Here is a 20,492-nt window from a genome sequence, read left to right as displayed (position 1 = left end):
CAGTCAGGAGTAATAACCGGTCTCTCACGTACATAGATGGATAGATTTCCAAATGAAAATAAGAAACAGGGTGAGGTTCACTGCGTAGGATCATTTGTGGAGATTAAAAACATACACAAACTATATGTTTTTCAAGATATATATTATACATACATACACATATATAAAAATAAATATATGGACGGTGGGTGGTAAGTCGGGGTGGTTCCTCGTTAGTCTGCTCTGCTTGGTGCTTCCAGACCTTGGGCATGGCCGTGGTGGACCGGCCAGTGCAGGGCAGCTGTAGATAGCATGGCAAGGCAGCACTGTTGGCATAGTGAGAAATTTTGTCTGGAACCTACTCTTCAGATCCAGGTTCTGCTGAAGGCACTTTGGTAATTATCTTACAAGGTAATCATGCAAACGTTTTAGGGTGATGGTGCTGGGAATATGACAGGCTTTTTGCAACCTGGCAGGACCTTAAATGTTGGCACGCGGTTCAAATGTATTTTATGCCAAATAGATCATTTAATTCTAGGGGAAAATGTAATATTACTCTGCATATATTCTTATGCCAACCCCAGCTAGTATAGTGAAAACTATTTTTGGTATTAATGACCCAGAGTTAGCACAGACCCCACAAGTTAGAGGGCATGGTCCACAACAAGACTATACTCACTTCAGACCAACTGGCTACAAATCTGGGAATACCCACCACCCACCTCAGATTCTATAATTCACTAGAACTCAGAGAACTCAGGAAAGTACTATTCTTACAAACACAGTTTTGTTATAAAGGATACAACTCTTGAACAGCCAATGACGACACATACAGGGTGAGGTTTGGGGGGCTCCCAGTGCAGAGTGGAATCAGGGCATGTCACCCTCCTGACATATCAGTGTGTTCACCAACTAGGAAGTTTCAGTGAGTTTCAGTTTCCAGAGTTTCTATTGGGGTTCCATTACATAGGCACAATTGACTTAGTCATTGGCTACAGAATTGAATTCAATTTCCAGCCCCCTCCCACACCTCCCTGGGGAAGGGGCTAGCTCAAAGCCCCAACCCTCTAATTGCATGGTTGGTCTTTCTAGTGACCAGCCCCCATCCCAAGTCATCCCATCTTTAGAAGAAACTCAGGTGTGATTCCAGGGGCTCATGAATAATAGTCTTATTACTTGGGAGATTCCAAGGATCTAGTCTCTCCCAAGAACCAGGAACAAAAGCCAGTCAAATTCTTTATTATTCAACAGCTTACAAAACAAAAGAAAAATATTGTTATTAAATGGATGCCCAAACACATTTGACTGAACACAAATTCCCATTTCAAGTTTTAGAAGTGTGTAATATAATAGGAAATTAGTGCTAGAAAAGGCCTATTGCCAACACTAATAAAACTAGTTAGGCACATTCGTAAGCGAGCTTTGTTCCAAAACTTGCTCTTATTTGGGACTTAGAAACACATTCTTCTTATAGACACAGTCCTACCCAATAATTATTAGTTCTCAGAACAGTTTACAAAATTTAGTAGTAATCCAATAGTAATATGATGGCATTTATTGAGCTGGAAATCTGCTGTATGCCAATGCATTATTCTAGATATTAGGAAGTAGTAAGGATAATATGTTTGAAAAAATGGAGGAAGATGGGGAACCTGAGTCACAAGCAGCATTACAAGAGATTGTCAGTCACTTACAGAGTCGTAAACATGTGAGTAGTCATTGCATTTCTGGAAAAATGTTCTGCGAAAAAAATGGCCTCAGCATTGAAGTGAGAAATATGAGGAAGAACATATATGAAGATGTGAAAAATAGTTTGTAGCATTGAGCAGTCGCTCCAATCAATATTAAGAGAAAAAAACAAAGAACTCATCTAAAGCAGGATTCAGTCTGTAGTACTGAAGTAGATATAGATCTTGGCATAAAATAAGCATAAGCTAGAAAAAATATGCATTTGGCCCAGTTACTTAAAGAGGGTGAAAAGATAAGGCTGTATTTTAGTACGTGATCAAGGTCTAGTAATGAACTCCAAAATATACAGCTGTGTGCTAGGAAAGTGTGGCTTCGTGGCTTTTTTTCTTAAAGTATAATTAATAGAACGGAATAAACAAAACCTCATTTTAAAAACATGACAAAGAAACAACTTCAAAATAATGAGAAAAGTTAATAAAATCAAGTAATTTTTTAAAATTTGTATTTGTGTACCTAATGCCTATGGGTGATTTTATTTATTCATTTGGCAATGATTTGTTTAGTGTCCAGTGCCAAACACAATGCAGGGCAGAGAATGCACGATGAATCACAGATGGTTCCTGTGTGCGTGGAGAAAACAATCTCGGAGAAAAATATTTCTGTCCTAAACTGGAAGCGTAATGCAGGCTTACTCTTCAATGTACAGTTAAATGCGTTATGATGTTAAGTAAGGTTACAAGAAAGATACATAGCTGTTAGAAATGATGTGTTTAAAGAATTTAGTGAGAGATGAAAATGTTATATATAGCTTAATGAAAAATGGAAGTTCACAGTAATGGAAAAATCCTATGATTGTGTATATAAATGGAAAACCTCTACTTTCAAATATATAAATGTATTATTGTTAAATTTTTTCCCCTTAGAGTGTGTATATTTTACTACAACTGTGATTTTTAAACTCCCAAGGGGCAGTGGTGAGTCATTGGTTATATGAAGTTATGTACCCTCCGTGCCTCAGGTTCCTTACCTGTAAAATGAGGGAAACGCCTCATTTCTCAGGTAACAGGTAAGACTCAGAAAAAAGATGTGTGCCCTGCACCGTCCTCTCACCGAGAGGGTGATCAGGCTTAAACAAAGCCCTTTTCCGAGGCCCTGAACATTTCTAGACGTGTGTGACAGAAAAATAGTAAATATATTTTTAAAAATTCTCATTGGAAAAGTTGTACTGAACTTGCTAACCGTTATTTATTCTCACTGCCTAGGTTATCCTTTCCCTACTGCTCCTCCTGTGGATCCATTTGCCAAAATCAAAGTGGATGACTGTGGACAAACTAAGGGATGCTTTAGGTTGGTAGATCTGTGGGTTGGGTAACTTTAAGATGTTGGTTTACTTCTCACGGTAGTACTGAGATTGCATGCAGGTCATTCTAACCAGGGGTCTGTATCCCTTCATAACTTGTCCCTGCTTATTTGGCAGGGGCGTGGGTGGCACAGGCAGCGATAGACAAATCTAATACCTAATTCCTTTTCAAATAATCATGACTTAGGGATATCTGTATGATACTTCCCTGTTTCCTCGAAAATAAGACCTAGCCGGACCATCAGCTCTAACGTGTCTTTTGGAGCAAAAATTGATATAAGACCTGGTATTATATAAGACCTGGTCTTATTTTAATATAATATTTGCTTCAAAAGATGCATTAGAGCTGATGGTCCGGCTAGGTGTTATTTTCGGGGAAACACGGTAACTAGTCATGAAGCAGTGATTATTGTATTTAGCTTGTTATCTCGGGTATAGTGAGTCCTTACTGATCATTAGTAGTAGTCTATCAAGCCATGATGGCCTGGAGCTAGAAAACAGCAGCGTAGACAGTGGGTCTCCCACACGGATAGCTTGCTTTGTTGGAAAAGGCTCCTTCTCTTTGAATTCTTTATTTCCTGAAACAAATTGTCCTTGAGTAAAGATTTTGTTGGCTGCTGCACTCAAGGTCTGTTTTTTTTCTTTTTTTCTTTGGGTTGTGTTTTTTCCCTTCTTCAGTGCTCAAGGTCTTGGAGGATGGTGTAAACTGAACTATAGGGGTTTTAAGCTTTCTTCGGGTTATAAGGACATCTAAGAAATTTTTTAAAATCCAGTAATACTAGCAATATATAATTCTGGTGATTGAGGGATATTGTTGAGATGTGAAGGAATTTTTGAGAAGTGAAGGAATTTGCTAGCGTCAGAGTGACCTGTTTTCTGGCGCATTCACTCCTCCGTTAGCTTTTCTTAACCCTTTTCAGCTTTTTCATTCCTATTCCGGGGTGTCTTGAACTTACCTCTCTTCCTGGCTGCGCAGAGTACCTGCCAGCACAGTGGCATAGTCCTTGCCTCCCTCCTCAATCAATACTAGCAGTTTTGTATCTTGTTTCTTCAGATGCCTTCCATCTGAGTTTAGATTGTTCCACCCGTTGCTATAATTTTCTGTCATTCTGAAAATGGTGTAAAATGGTGTTCCATTAATGGGGGCTCATCAGGTCTTAAAGGATCCACAAGTTCTCTGTAAGAAAATTTAAATTCGTGTTTTCAATGATGTTCCTTTAAAAAAATTAATGTGTCTACAATCTGATTACCTGGGAAATCACCTTATACTGCTCCATGTGTTAGGGTCTGAATTTCTAATTGTGTTAGCACCAAGCAGCCCAATAGAGTAAAGGTGCATTTTATAAGTAGATGATACATTCCTGCTCAGTGACTGCCAGATGAGGTATTCATTTGGTGCATTGTACATATGAGGGCTTTGCAGCAGTTCAGACAGGTGAAAGTGGAGGAGGGTGGAGTCACGTTTAGTAGTACCGTGTTTCCCTGAAAATAAGACCTAGCTGGACAATCAGCTCTAATGCGTCTTTTGGAGCAAAAATTAGTATAAGACCTGGTCTTATTTTACTATAAGACCAGGTCTTAAATATAGTATAATATAATATAATATAACATAATATAATATAATATGATACAGTATAGTATAGTATAGTATAATATAATATATAATGTACTACCGGGTCTTATGTTAATGTTTGTTCCAAAAGACACATTAGAGCTGATGGTCCGGCTAGGTCTTATTTTTGGGGAAACACGGTAGTAAGAGCATGCTCAATCAAAAGACCCTGCACACTGTACTCAAACCCCATGCATGTAAGCAGAATTTTACTTCCTGTAAAACCACATCGTTTAGCACATAAATGCTGTGAGTTTACATGTTCCTGGCTTTGTAGTTTAATTTGTATTTATTTTGTAAATCAATGTTAGTTTAATTGCAAATCTGAAAGTAAAACGGATTGGTATACATTTAATTAACAAAAATAATTTATATTGTTAACTTGGAGAACTTTTTTCCTCTACAAGGGATTAGGAATAATTCGGTAATAACTGATATTTAAGAGACTCTAATATAGTGTACAGAACACTGGCTGGGAGTTTGGAGGCCCAGGTTCGAGTCCTGTTGGCAGCTGCTGACTCACTATGCAACCTCAGGCAAACCCCTTCCCATCTCTGGACCCCATTTACATGTAGATGAAGTGGAGCAAGTCATCTCCGAGGTCCCTTGTCACTGACTGAAACTGTGATTTTGAGCCTCCAGGTAGCAAAGATCTAATTTATTCCATTTTAGCATCCTGCCTGATACATAGATGCTCTCTTACTGTATTTAGAATTAGTAGGTAAAGAAGCAATAATGTCTGTTTTGATATCTCCTATAGGTACGGCAAACCGGGCTGTAATGCAGAGACCTGTGACTATTTCCTTAGCTACAGGATTATAGGGGCTGATGTGGAATTTGAGCTGAGTGCAGACACAGATGGCTGGGTAGCGGTTGGATTCTCTTCAGACAAGAAAATGGTAAGATGCACATCCTGATAGAAGTGGATTTTTCTCTTTCATTTGTTGTGCAACTTGAGATTTTAGAGAATGAGCATGGTTATGTTTCTCTAAGCTACCATGACCCTTTTAAATGAAAGAAGTTAATTTCTGGCATTTGATTGTCTTTTGCAAAAACAAAGCAAAGAAATCCATCAAAGTAATATAATGATTATATTACTTACGACTCTCTGATTGCAAATTTTAAAAAAAACTCAAGCTAGCTTAAACAGAGAAGAAAGAGTTGGTTATGAGAACACGAAGTGTTTTGTGGTACCTGTATTCAACAACTATTTCCACAGTAATGATGCAAGAAAAGCTTCCAAAACTGCATGGTTTATGACAGTAAACATTTATTTCTTGCTTACATTGTGGGGATTAGCTGGGGCTCAGCTGGGCTTGATTCTAGCCCATGGGTTGGATTCAGGTTTTTTTCTAATCATTCTGAAACCAACACCTACAAAGGTATGTTATTTTCATGGCAGAGGCAGGGCCATCCATGGTGCAAGAGCCACCCAAAGCTTATTTCAAACCTCTACTCACATTACATCTGCTAACATTACATTGCCCAAAGTAAATCACACAGCCAAGCCCAGAATGAAGGAGCAGGGATGTACACTCCCCCACTAAGGGGCCATGAAAAGGTGTGGGTATATGATACTACCACAGGGGAGTGAAGCATTACAATTCAGTCTTCCACAGTACCCGTGGGCAAGAACACATCTGGACCTCAGAAAGGTCTATGACCAGCAACAGGCAGGGCTTCAGGAACCCAGGCAGCTGTCCATCTCTTACCTCTGCTTCTCTATGTACCTGTGCTGCATTCTGTCCTCTTTCCTCTGTAGCACTATCATTTGCCCCTTTACTGTGCCAGGGTGTTTCCCAAACAGCCAGACTTTGTTAGGCCCCTGTACCTTTGTACATGCTGCTGCTCTTTCTAGAGGACTCCTCTTTTTCTTCTCTTCACCTGGCCTGTTTTGAGGCTCAGGCAGTGAGAAGAAGGCAGCTCAGACCAGGATGACAGCAATGGTGGTGGTGAGAAGTGCTCAGATTTTGGACATATTTTGAAGGTCAAGCAGACAGGCTTTGCTAATCAGTTGGACATGGGTTGTAGGTAGGTGGTAGGAAGAACAGCCCAAGCAGGCGGAGCTCCCCAGTGGCTTTGTTCTTTGAGAGGCTACCAGGAGAATGGGCCTCCCTCGATTCCCAGTCCAGGCAGTAAGACAATGGGTCCAGCTGGTAAAACTGCATGGATATGAATCTACATCATTTATCTCCCACTTTAGTGTCAGTAGGAGAAACAGCGGGTGTGTGCCGTACCCAGAAGCTGGCTTGCATTGCAGTTGACCATGTCCTGTCTTGGAATTCACTGGCATTCCTGGTGCAGCTGTTAAGACTAAGGGGCTCAGAGGAGGACAATTGTGAGGAGCATTCAAATTTTAGGTTTGATATTTTGCCATCTAAAGGCCTTTAAAATATAGATCTGTCTTTTCTTTTTCTATTATTCCAAGAAGAAGCACAGATTAATTTTTTTTTCCAAACCTGATGCATAGGAAAAGCAAAATGGAACCCCTGTTAATAGCCTGTAAGTTTTTTTTTTTTTGAAATGGTGCCTTATTATTTTTTTATTACACTTAATTTTTTAGAGCAGTTTTAGAATTATAGCAAAATTGAATAGAGAGTACAGGCAATTTCCACATGCCCTCTGACCCCCAACATATAGCCTCCCCCATACATTTGCTATAATTGATTAACACTTTTAACTTTTTTGACTAGTTTTGAAAAAATTTTAAACCTCCAAGCAAACAGCAAGGATAGTACAATATATATGCTTCACCTAGATTCACCAAATGATACTTTTATTGTGGTAAAATGTGTATGACATAAAATCTACCATTTTAACCATTTTAAAGTATACAATTTAGTGGCATCAATTACATTCACAGCATGCAACAATCACCACAATCTAGTTTGAGAACTTTTTTTTATAAATGATAACATTTTGCCACACATGCTTTACCTCTCTACTGCTTCTACTGCTACTACTTATTATTAGTTTATTATTTTCTGGAAACTTTGGAGATTAAATCAATTTATTTATTAAATTCAGGAAGTTTAACTGATAGTATTAATTTATTAAATTCAGGACGTTTCACCTGATAGTATTAATGTTATCCGATGTACTGTACATTTTCAAATGTTGCCAGTTGTTCCAATCCTGCTCTTTATAGAAATTTGTATTTTATGACCCAGGATTCTGTCTAGGAACACCATTAGTTGTCATGTATCTTTAGTCTTCTTTATTTTGAAATACTTAGCTTTTCTTTTGTTTGTTTGATTTTTGGTCTTTCATGACATTGACCTTTTTAAAGATAATAGGACAGATTTCTTTTTTCTCTTTTTAATTTTTTAAAATATTTTTTTATTTTTCAATCACAGTTGACATACAATATAATATTAGTTTCAGGTGTACAGCACAGTGATTAGACATTTATATAACTTACAAAGTGATCACCCCAATACACCTAGTACCCATCTGACACCATATGTAGTTATTACAATATTATTGACTATATTCCTTATGCTATACTTTATAGGCTTATGACTGTTATGTAACTACCAGTTTGTACTTCTTAATCCCTGCCCCTTTTTCATCCATCCCTCCAAACTCCTCCCATCGGAAAACCATCAAAATGTTCTCTCTATGCGTTTGTTTCTATTTTGTTTGCTCATTTATTTTATTCTTTAGATTCCACATGCAAATGAAATCACGTGACATTTGTCTTTCTCTGTGCGGCTTACTCCACTCGGCACAATATCCTCTAGGTTTTACTTTGTTTCTTTATCCATGTTGTCACAGATGGCAAGATTTCATTCTTTTTTATGGCTGATTAATATTCCATTGTATATATATACCACTCATCCATTGATGGACACCCAGGTTGCCTCCATATTTTGGCTGTTATAATGCTGCAACAAACATAAATGCACATGTCCCTTCAAAGTAGTACTTTGGGTTTCTTCAGAAGTGGGATTACTGGATCCTTCTTTGTCTCTTGTTATAGTCTTTGTTTTAAAGTCTATTTTGTCTGGTATAAATATTGCTACCTCAGATTTTTTTTTTTTTTCATTTCCATTTGCCTGAAATATCTTTTTCCATCCCTTTACATTCAGTCTGTGTGTGTCTTTTGATCTGAAGTGAATCTCTTATAGGCAGCATATGTAAGTCTTGTTTTCTTATCCATTCAGCCACTCTATGTCTATTGCTTGGAGTATTTAATCCATTTATATTTAAAGTAATTGTTGATAGATATGTAGTTATTGCCATTTTATTATTCATATTTTTTATCTTTTTTTTCTTCTTATAGAAGTCCCTTTAACATTTCTTATAATACTGGTTTGATGGTGATGAACTCCTTTTTCTTGTCTGGGAAGCTCTTTATCTATCTGATTCTAAATGGTATCTTTGCTGGATAGAGTAGTCTTGGTTGTAGGTCCCTGCTTCTTATCACTTTGAATATTTCATGCCAACTCATGTTTCACTTAGTTTTTGTTTCTTTATAGAAACTTTCTGGCCCCCAAAGTTTCTGTAGAGAAATCAACTGACAGTCTTATGTGAGCTCCCTTGTAGGTAACTAACTGCTTTTCTCTTGCTGCTTTTAAGATTCTCTCTTTGTCTTTAACCTTTGGCATTTTAATATGATGTGTCTTGGTGTTGGCCTCTTCAGGTTTATCTTGTTGGGAATTCTCTGTGCTTCCTGGGCTTGTATGTCCATTTTCTTCACCAGGTTAGGGAAGTTTTCCGTCATTATTTCTTCAAATAGGTTTTAATGCCTTGTTCTCTCTCTTTTCCTTCTGGTACCTCCATGAAGTGAATGTTAGTATGTTGATGTTGTCCCAGAGGCCTCTTAAACTGTCCTCAATTTTTTTTGGATTCTTTCTCTTTTCTGATTGGGTGTTTTCTGCTACCTTATCTTCCAAATCACTGATTCAGTCCTCTGCTTCATCTAATGTACTGTTGTTGATTTCCTCTAATGTAGTCTTTATTTCAGTTATTGAATTCTTCATTTCTGAATGGTTCTTTTTAATGTTTTCATTCTTAATTTTTATGTTTCCTATCTTTTTGTCAAAGTTCTCCCTGAGATCATTGAGCATCTTTATAACTAGTGTTTTGAACTCTGCATCTGATGGATTGCTTGTCTCCACTTTCTTTAGTTCTTTTCCTGTAGCTTGGTTTTGTTCTTTCTTTTGTGACATGTTACTTTGTCTCCCCATTTTGGCTGCCTCGTTGTTTTTATTTCTATGTATTAGGTAGAGCTGCTTTGTCTCTTGGTCTTAGTAGAATGACCTTATATAGTAGGTGTCCTGTGGGGCCCAGTGGTACAGTCTCCCTGGTCACCTGAGCCAGGTGCTCCAGGTGTGTCCCCTTGTGTGGATTGTGTGTTCCCTCCTGTTATAGTTAAGCCTTTGTTGCTGTTTACATGTTAGTGGGAGGGATTGACCCTCAGGCTGATTGATTGTGAAGACTCGCTATGACTATAGTAGAGGAAGTAGAGGAAGCTGTGAAATAGAGGAGCTGTTGTGCAGGGGCTGACCCTATGGAGTGGGATTCTGGTGCCTGCCTAGTCTGCCCTTTGGGTGTGTTGTTTATGGAAGTTATTGGGTGGTGTTGGGTGTGGTCTGAAGCTGGCCACTGGGTGTGTTGGTTCTGGGACCTCTTGGGAGGGGCTCTGTTGCAGGCCAAGGTCAGCCACTGCCTGTGCCCTGCTCAGGGCCACTGATTGGAGCTACAAAGTGATCTGCGGACGGTTGCCACTTGTTCTGGTGCCTGTGATAGGTTAAGCTGTGCATTGAGGCCAGCTGCTGCTAGTGCTACGCTTGAGGCTGCTTAGCAAGAAGTATGGAGCATGCTGAGGCAAGATGCTGCTTGTTTGGGGTTTGTGAACCTTTGGTAGATTTTAGGAAAGTCCACAGCATGAGCCAAGATAAGCCATTTGTATGGAAAAGCCACTGAAAGTGGCTTGTGTGGCCCCACTAGTTGAGTGGGGCAGAGTCTCAGGGAATCACCAGGGTGGGGCGAATGGTGTTAGCCAGGTTGATGGAGACTCAGACATGGCGCCCACCTGCATCTGCACCCTGGATGTGGAGAATGCTCAACAAAGAAACAATGGCTTCTGCCATTGTCTAGGAGAAAGCTGTCCCTCCAGCCCCTGCCCTGAAGCCAGACAATTCAGTTCCTTCCCATATGTCCCCATTGTACAGGATAGATTTTTTGTAGAACGATCCTCAATTTGGATTTGTTGATTATATCTTTATGATTAGGTTAGTTTATGTATTTTCAGCAAGAATACTAGCTATCAGGAGGAGCTTGATGTCAGCTGTTGTGATGCTAACTTTGGTCACTTGGTGAAAGCATTTTAATAGCATTTAAAATAATTTTGGGGAGTGAGATTTCAAATTACAGAGGTAATGGAATATATGTTTCTAAGTGAAATTTCTTTCTAGCAGAAAAGTTTGCAAAAGACATACCTTTGACTTTTTTCTTTATCATTTTTCATGTTAGGGTGGTGACGATGTCATGGCCTGCGTCCATGATGACAATGGCAGGGTCCGCATACAGCACTTCTATAATGTAGGCCAGTGGGCAAAGGAGATTCAGAGAAATCCTGCCAGAGATGAAGAAGGAGTTTTTGAGAACAATCGAGTCACCTGCAGATTTAAACGCCCTGTGAACGTTCCCAGAGAGGAAACAATTGTCGATCTACATTTGAGTTGGTACTATCTGTTTGCTTGGGGTCCAGCAATTCAGGGTAAGCCTACATTTTGGCATTTAGATTAAACACCAGCCACTGCTGTGCTTGTGGTTATTATTTAGTGGGCAAGAGAGTGATAAGTACTTTGGATAATATAAAAGTAAAAGGAGATATGATCCTGCCTTCAGAAGATTATGATGGACTTATTATACACATGGACATATGGACAAGTTATATACATGCATAGCTAGAACAGTACAAGATGACATTTGATGAGCTAAGTGCTTAATGAAACAGATCATTTGCAGGGTACATGTGGGGTACGGGCTGTATTTAATTCTCACTATGTTCCCATTTACTCCTGACCCGTCCTTGAGAGGTGTTAGTTATATCATCCTCATTTTAGGGAGTTTAAGGAACTTGCTCAAGCCTGTACCACTGGTTAATGGAAAAGCAAAAATTCAAATCTAGGTCTGTCTGACTCCAAAGTCAGTGTGTACTCTTAGCTCCTATGCCCTAAATATATAAAAATACTGAGCATGCTGGAGACTTCTCAAGAGATTGACACCAAGGGTTTCATTAGTAGCTCACTTTATGATTATTCTGGTGTTCATAAATCCATCAAACTATCCTATAATTTAGCACATTAGTCCTCAAATTTTAACGTGTATAGAAACTGCATGGCTATATCGTTAAAGTGCAGTTTCAGTAGGTCTGGGTTGGGGCCTGAGACTCTTTATTTCTAACAAGCTTCCCACTGATGCTGGTGCATTGATAACCTCACTTTGGATGGCAAGGCTCTTCAGCATTTCCCCCACAAAGACCCAAGGATATCATGAGACCTTTTAGAGGCTGCTAAAATCATGGAACACCATGTCTTCAGCAATCCCCCTGGTTGATCAGCCTAATGGCCTGACCAAGAATGGAAGTGAGTTGTTTGCAGTCCTTGTATTAGAACTATTCTGGCTCTGGGGAGTTGCATCTTTCCTTACTCTATGCTCGTCAAGTATCTATTGCCTAATCTGTTTTGTTTTTTTTTTCCTTCAAATTGTTTCCATTGATTGGTCTGGAGATTTCATACCTTTTTTTTTTTTCCCACCTGTTTCTAATTGGGAAAACATTTAGATGTCTTCAGATTTGTGACATCTTTCCCATTTACTTATTTCCCAGATTACCGACAGTGGATCTGCATTTATATCTTTGAGTACTTTCAGTACCCTGGGAAATAAACTATAGCTCAGCCTAGAGAAATGAACTCATTTAAAATAATGAGATTTGGCATCTAAAACTTTGGATATGTGCATTGGTTTTGCCCCTTGGTAGCTGTATCTAGCCTTTATCTAAATTCTGAACTCCAATTTCTTTCTATCTAAAATGGGGATAATAATAATACTGACTTCATAGGACTATTATAAGGGGTAAATGAAAAAAGGTGTTTGAAAGTGCTTTACAAATTGGAAAGTGCTGTACTTCAGAAGGTCATCTTCTTATGTATACAGCATAATAGCCTACCATTCCAGGCTCTTTCCAAATATGATCCTGCCTTGCCTGATAAGATCATTCAGGACTTCTGTTGTTCTTCTGTCTCCAAATAAAACAGGCACATTCCTATCCCATAGACAGGCTTTTGTTTTTCCTGTTTCTTGAATGCCCTTCTAACGCCTCTCTGTTGATCAAAACTATCTATTCTCTAAAGTCTCTCAGAGGGGATAAATTTTGAGCTAAGGTTTGAAGGAGAGTATGGATTAGATTTCCCTCGAGGAAGGCATGAACTGGAGGTGCTTGGTGAACCCTAGGAGTCCATGTAGGTGACCAATGAGTGAGGTTAGGTAGGAAAGGTGAGTGGAATTTGTTGAGGGACAAATCTCGTGCCAGCCTGAGGAGTTTGATGTGTGCTAACAGAAGCTAGCATTGACACTGGAGCAGGGAATTGACACGTCAAGTTTGGCATGGCTTCCCCAGCGAATAGGAACTTAACAACCCTCACTCTGAGCCCTATTTCCAAGCACACCTTTGCTCTGAACTCTTTTGCCTTAGTCTCCTTAACCCACTTTTCCATGTGGATTATTTATATGGATTATACCACAAGGATATTCATGTGGATTACGAGGTCAGGCACTTCTAATCAATGTCAGTTTATTAATCTCCTTTACACACAGCCTTTCCCTTTTTCCACTTCTATCCAGGTCCAAAAAATCTCCGGTCCAAGTATTTATTTCGTATCTTAATCCTCCTACTTTTTGTACCAGTCCATCCAACTGTGCCAGAAAGACACACACACACACACACACACACACACACACACACACACACACACACACCCTTCTCTGGTTTGGCCGGGGCAGGCTACTCCTTATGTCCCACAGACAATGAAAGAAAGGCTGCCATCTGTAAGAGAGTGCAGTGTGGTCAGGAGTTGTTAATGATCCACATATAAAAATACGTATTTGAGGGAAAAACTTAGTAGCTCTTGGTGTTGGAAATCAAAATAGAGTTTTGCATTTGATATTAATAAGGTAAAACTCATCAGAAACCTTAAAAGTAAGCATTCATTCAATACTAAGTAGCAGACTTAAACCTGGGGTGCCATGGAGAGACCAATACATTGTTTTGGTAGGGGGTGTGCGTATTCATGAGAACCAGTCTTTTGGGGTAAATTTAATTTCTGTAGTTTGCGTTAAATGTGCAATTACAGAGAATTCTGATAGCATTAATACTTGATTTCCAGATCTTTATAATCATGGCTTATGTATTTAGCACTAAAGACTTTTCTTTAGTTTTTGTTGTTGTTTGTATGTATCATTTTAAATCTATTCTTTTTTTGATTGCCCCCTTCCTTTGTATTTCTTTCTTAAAGGCTCTATCACCCGACATGATATAGACTCACCACCAACTTCAGAGCGTGTTGTCAGTATTTACAAGTACGAAGACATTTTTATGCCATCAGCTGCCTATCAGACCTTCTCCTCTCCATTTTGTTTGCTTCTTATTGTTGCCCTGACCTTCTACTTGTTGATGGGAACCCCTTAATCACAGCTGCAAAGCCAACAGATTAAATAGATTAGAAAATCTTTAGCATAAATATATTTTTAAACAATATGCAGTATAATTTTAGTGTCTATTATTTAAGGACTCCTACCTATGAGTTCAGCTTTTTGGAAGACAAAGTAAGGCTTCTTTTCTAATTTAAGAGGATTGTATAATAATGATCCCATACTTTTGGAAACTACTTAAAACTTTTCTAAGCACTTTCGAGTAAGTTTCCTTATTTGCGCTTCACATCTCTGAGTTGGATTGATGGAAATTACTATTGCCACCTGACTGAATGGGATTTGGGACCCAGGAGGACTGCCTTTTTGTGACCCACATGCCATGTCGCCTTGGCCATTTGGTCAGATAACACAACAAGGCAGAGAAAGAGCTAGACATAGAAGTCATGTCTCTAAACAACCTTTACTCTTCCAACTATAACTCAGGAGACTTACTTGGAGTATTACTAAAGAGAAATTCACTGGATGGCCCTAGTTCACAGTCAGCCTTTTAGGCAGGAGAACTTTCAAATTTCCGTGAAGCTTAAGTGCTTTTGGATAATTACACAGCTGATGGGGAGAATGGGGGAGATTACAATGAGATGAAAATGGTTCACATTTATTTGAAATTTCCTCTCAACTAGCGAGTAGCTATGAGAAAACATTTTTTATTGCTGTTGGAAAAGTTAGAAACAGAGCTGAGTGTTCCTGAAAATGTAAAATTATATTAATGATAAAAATATGGGCATTCTTAGCAATTAAAATTTGGACTCTTCTACCCCTGTACTTTGTAAATTAAGGTACTCATCTGTGGTTACAGCTAATTCTGTTGTCAGAGTCGGCATATGCTGAGTATGATTAAATATATAATAGACTAATCATCTTAATAAAAATTTAAGGCACTTTGATAATAAATCAACATTTTTGGATATTTGGAGTAGAAACTTTTTAAATATGAGATTTTTTAAATTAGAAAATGGGAAATGACCCATAAAGTGAATTCACCTAGATTATCCATTCAGACTTGTTCAGACTTGTAAATTGGATTTGCAGTCAGCATAATTTATAATAATGCTTTGACTTAATGCATTACCTTTTTTTCAAAGGAACCCAAAGGTTCATTTGTTCCAAATGTCTGTGTTAACAGCCCATTTAGAGGTAAAGAATCTATGGATATGGTTATGCTGCTGAGGCATTTCTACTTTAGCGTTCCGGAGTCCTCTGGCTTGCATGGGGATGGGGGTGGGGCATTGCTTTAAAGCTGGCTCCAACTATGTGGGTCTTTTTTGATTAAACAATACTGGAGATTGTGATTTCTAATGCCATCTTTGGAATTCATGTCAGAAGTGAAAATCTACGTGTGGGGAGAGCTTTCAGATTCTTCTGGAGCTGAACAAAAGAAAGGAAAACATGGAGATTCTGTGATGTTGCACAGATCACCAAATACATCAGAGGGACGTTGGAGAAATAATCCTTGTTAGAGATGGAGTGAAATTAAATGACACCAAGTGAGCAATGGAACTGGGTGGGATTCAAACTCAGGACATCTGGTTCAAGTCCCTGGTTCCACCTGACTACCATCGCCTCATAACTAAGCCCTTTGGTCATGGCTGCGGATAGCCTGTGCATCACCTTCTAAGCTAAAATGGTTGTTTAGTAGTGAAGATACTGAGTATGCAGGCATCCACATTGTAAATAAGAGCAAATATTTTCTATATTTCCTTCTCATGTATAATATTTCAGCTATAAATAGGTTAAAAATAAAGAGACTTCATCTAGTCTCTCTAGCTGGCAGGGAAGGAATAAATTAATGGATTTTCCTTCTTACATTTCAAGTCAAGCTAATTATTTCACGAATTGTTCCTGCTTTGATTACTAGTTTTGCATATTTGTGCTTAGAACTTTCAATGATTTCTCATTGCCATTAGTGTAAAATGCAAACCACTTTGATTACCTCCAATATCATCTTCTGTCACCACTCCTCACTTGCTATGACCTAGCAAGACTGAACTGCTCTCCGTTCTTCAGACCTGCTTTCTCACCTCTCATCTGCCCTGTGCCCAACCATTCTCCACTTCCTGTGCTTGCTAAACTACTACTCATCTTTCAGGTCACAGCTTAAGTATTTCTTCCTCCAATCCCCTTGACTAGGTAGGTTTAGGTCCCTGCCAAATGCTCCCATAACACACTGGGCTTCCCTACATAGGCCTCCCCATCACATGTTAATATAATTGCTGGCTCATCCTCCCTGCTAACTCCCTAGCAGGGACCATTTCTTGTAACTCATCATTGTAACAGACACTACTGCGTAGTAGGTACTCAGCAAACACTTGTTGAATGAATTAATAAACAAACTGTACTTCTATGGAAAGTTTGTATGGTTCGGAAGACTTGTATTTCATACACATTGTCAGACTAGCCAACATTTTTATGTTCTTCCATGTGATCAAACCATAAGCCATCCTTTTAGCAAATACTGAATTTTGTCTTTTGAAACATAAATAAAAAGATCATTAGTAACAATGCTGTTTTACCTGCAAAACATAGTTGACATTTTTAACAATAATCATTCTTCAGAAATAAGAATTCACAGACCAAGGATGCAAAACAGCATTTAACCATCATCTCAGAGAATCATCAATTTATAGCTAAAACTCTGAAGTTAAAACTCTGTGGACTTCCATTTCATTCTTACCTAATATAAGAGAATCGACTTCTATTTTATCTCTGTATTCCATTTTCTAACATAGTACTTTTTACCGGGCAGAGACCCTACCAGTGTGTTTTTGTAAAATGCCTGAGCAGAATAATAATGCTAGCTATATGCATTTAGTGCTGTTCTAAGCACTCTACATGGATTAATCATTTAATCCTCACAACAACCATAGGAAGTCGATTCTATTATTAATCCAATTTTACAGATGAAAAAACTGAGGCTGGTCATTTGGCATGAATTACCAGAGCTGGCAAGGACTTTAGAAACTGTTTAATCCAATACACTTATTTAATAAAGGCACAACTGAGGTCTAGGAAGGAGATATGATTTCCTATACACTCATGCCTTCATGCACATCCATTAAGGCTTTTATTAAATGGAACCCATTATCCACACTCAAATTAGCCAGGTGTTTTTTTTTCCCCTCTTTAGTAATTTACAATGAAAAGGAGGACTTTTTGTAGTTATATTTGGGGAAAGGGGTCCATTTTACTTTCTATTAGCTTTTTCTCTTCTTAAAAACATTTTGATTCTTTATTTTACCAGTCATTTTAATGCTTTTAGTAGTTTTTTTTCCTTTTAAATAATACACAGACTGGACAAGACTAGAATGTATTTGTTTTGGTTAATTTTTAAAAGTGGCTTGCCTAAAACCCAGGTCTTCTAACATGGAGTCCAATGCCCTTTACATTACTCCTCCGTAGTTTCAAAGATGAATTGGTCAACATGAGTTCAGGTAAAATGCAGGAGCCATATTTGATTATCTTAAGTTGGCTTTTGTCATTAAGAAAATCAGAAAGTTTGGACAACTCAGGGATGGATTTCCATCCCGGGTGGTTTTTACTACTATTTCTGTAATTAAGTTTACTGTCTATATACAGGATTTTGTGCTTAAGAGATATTGCTACTAAGGTTGTATGTCATTCTTAGTTCTAGCCTAGGGTTCAGCACATTTTTTTTTTTTTTTTTTTTCTGTGAAGAGCCAGGTGGTAAATATTTGAGGCTTTGTGGTCTGTTTCAGCTGTTCAACTCTGTTGTAGATGATAATACATAAACCAATGAGCATGGCTGTGTTCCAATAAAACTTAATGGACACTGAAATTTGAATTTCATCAAATTTTTACATGTCACAAATATTCTTTTTTAGATTAAAAAAAATGTTTAAAAATGTAAAAACCATTCTTAGCTTGCAGGCCATACATACAGAAATCGGCAGCAGGTTGGGTTTGGCTTATGGGCTGCAGTTTTCCCACACTTGGTTCTCAGCTAAGAGACATACCTCTGTGTCATGATCAGTTGTAAAGTACACTGCCAGTAATGTATTACTGGTTAATTGTAAAGATATTGAAGTTAGTAATTTGTTTGTAAAATAAAATAAATTATAGCTGACTTATTTTATCTCAATAATGGTATTTCCATGCACTTGTACTCTAATGTCTTTTCCTGAGTTGATGGGAAAGAGGTAGTAGTTAATTCAGAGCTGGGTCAGCAGCAGTTTTATTTTACTTAAACTCTGGCAGTTGTGAATAACTTTTGCTGTTGAATTGCTCTTCGTGGTGGGGATTACAGTGTTTCAGAGTAATACATTTCCCTGTAGACATTTTTTTATTAAAGTTTTATCAAAATCTGCTACACTCACAGGAATGTTACACTCACAGGAATTGTACACATGTGACAATGGCATCTACTTGGTGTGTTGTAATAGAAAAATGTTTGAAACCAGTGCAATAGGCCAAATGCTGAGATGTGTATACTTTGTTGTATATAATTGTATTGTATGTCATTGTTCTCTAAATAGAATTGGTTATGTTTAGTGAACAGTTTGATTATTTTTGGTGTTTGTATATATATTTGAACATACACAATAAGCCTATATATACATACTATGGCCGGCCATTTGAAGGCCTTTGCCGAGATTGTTTTTGTTGCTGATTTCTTGAGTACTTTAAAACCCAAGAGATAAAACATTGTGTGTATTACAGGCAAAGCTACTCTTGAATTTATAGTCATTTCCTTTGCAGAAAGGATCCTTTGCAGAAAGGATTCCTCGATCCTTTAGTAAGCCTTGCCTCTTTCATTCAGCATTCCATGAATTGTTAAGAATGTATAAAGTATTATGGTTGAGTTTGACTTTTCTGTACTGTTAGTTAAGAAACTGAGGCTAGTGTTAACTGAGCCCATGGCATGTTGATGCAACCCATAGCTATTTGTATTTCGTTAGACTTTTTATTTAGTTATTCAGTTATTTAGTTTCAAGTTGTACTTCTTGGTTTTTATATTTAATAGATGACTTAAGTTCCTGTTCATGAAAAATGGTGGCTATGCTAAATGTGATTTTAAACAGAACTGAACATTTAAGTGAATCATCCATTTCTGTGGGATTTTTCACTTACAATGGTATACACATATCTGACTAATGTTTTCAGATTTTCCCCCTGGATATTTGCTACTAGGCAAATTTTTCTGGAGAGTAGAGAGCAATTCTCCCGGGTTACGGGCTGCTGCAGGGGTTGTGGCATTCACTAGAGCAGTTACCATTTCATCACATAGAATGACCTGGCCCCCCGGGAAAGAGTAAATGCAGCTTCTCCACATGCCTTATTCCCACAGATGCGCTGATATGCTGGAACAATCTGGCTCCAGGAGTATTAATATACTTTTTTGAGACTGTCTACAAAATACTATTTTATAAAAACTATGCCTTTAAATAGACATTGATGGGTTATAATTGTTTTATAATAATTGTGTACCTAATGTTCAATTGTGATTGATTTTGAGATTTATGTATATTTATAAGCCTGTCCCATGTGAATTTTTACTCTAAGATGTGTAATAAACACATGGATTTCTATTTATGTAATTGTAGCAATATTCCTTGATGCTATCTAAATGATTGTTCTGTCCATTTGCCATCACAACTACTTTTATCCTTAGAGGATTATGTTACCATTAGAATATATTAACTAGATTTAAATTTTAAAATATAAATTCTCAACATGGTTTGGAATTCTTCCTGTTGATGTAATTAAAGTTAGTTTCTAATTCCTTATTGCTATGCTCTGGTGCATTTTTGGTTTTCTGTTTGTTTTACATCCTTTCATTAGTAAAGTCCTTCCTAAAGTTATAGACCTTAGAGAAGATGACAGTGTCTTGTTTGACAAAGAGGAAAATCATGTTGCAGTCGAAGGTAAAAATCCTTGTAGAGAAACAATTTGCAAAATAAATCTGTATTTAAAGCTTCAGCTTAATACCTTTACCAAATAGTAAATGGAGGCCTATGATAATCCCATTTAAAGTGTATTACTTGGTTAATAGTGCTTAACTAGCTCTAAGAATTTCAATTATGAGCCTTATTGGTGACTAAATCATATAATACGTCAAGAATAGTTACAGTTTGGTTGTAGAGCCTTATGAATCATCAATGGAAATTGCTATTA

The 20,492-nt window shown here is 37.8% G+C and overlaps 1 protein-coding gene across 1 annotated transcript in view; it reads left to right on the top strand.

Moving 5' to 3' along the window:
* Positions 1-20,104, top strand: part of FRRS1L (ferric chelate reductase 1 like) — a 31,030-nt gene extending 10,926 nt beyond the window's left edge. The window contains exons 2-5 of the mRNA XM_074330800.1: positions 2,931-3,015; positions 5,401-5,539; positions 11,121-11,367; positions 14,168-20,104. Coding sequence (XP_074186901.1) covers positions 2,931-3,015; positions 5,401-5,539; positions 11,121-11,367; positions 14,168-14,340 — 644 coding nt within the window. The 3' untranslated portion in view covers positions 14,341-20,104. The remainder of the gene's footprint in view (positions 1-2,930; positions 3,016-5,400; positions 5,540-11,120; positions 11,368-14,167) is intronic.
* Positions 20,105-20,492: the final 388 nt, after the last annotated feature.

The sequence above is a fragment of the Rhinolophus sinicus genome, linkage group LG04, assembly GCF_036562045.2.
Source record: "Rhinolophus sinicus isolate RSC01 linkage group LG04, ASM3656204v1, whole genome shotgun sequence".
Classification (NCBI taxonomy): domain Eukaryota; kingdom Metazoa; phylum Chordata; class Mammalia; order Chiroptera; family Rhinolophidae; genus Rhinolophus; species Rhinolophus sinicus.
This window is presented reverse-complemented; position numbering and strand designations above follow the sequence as displayed.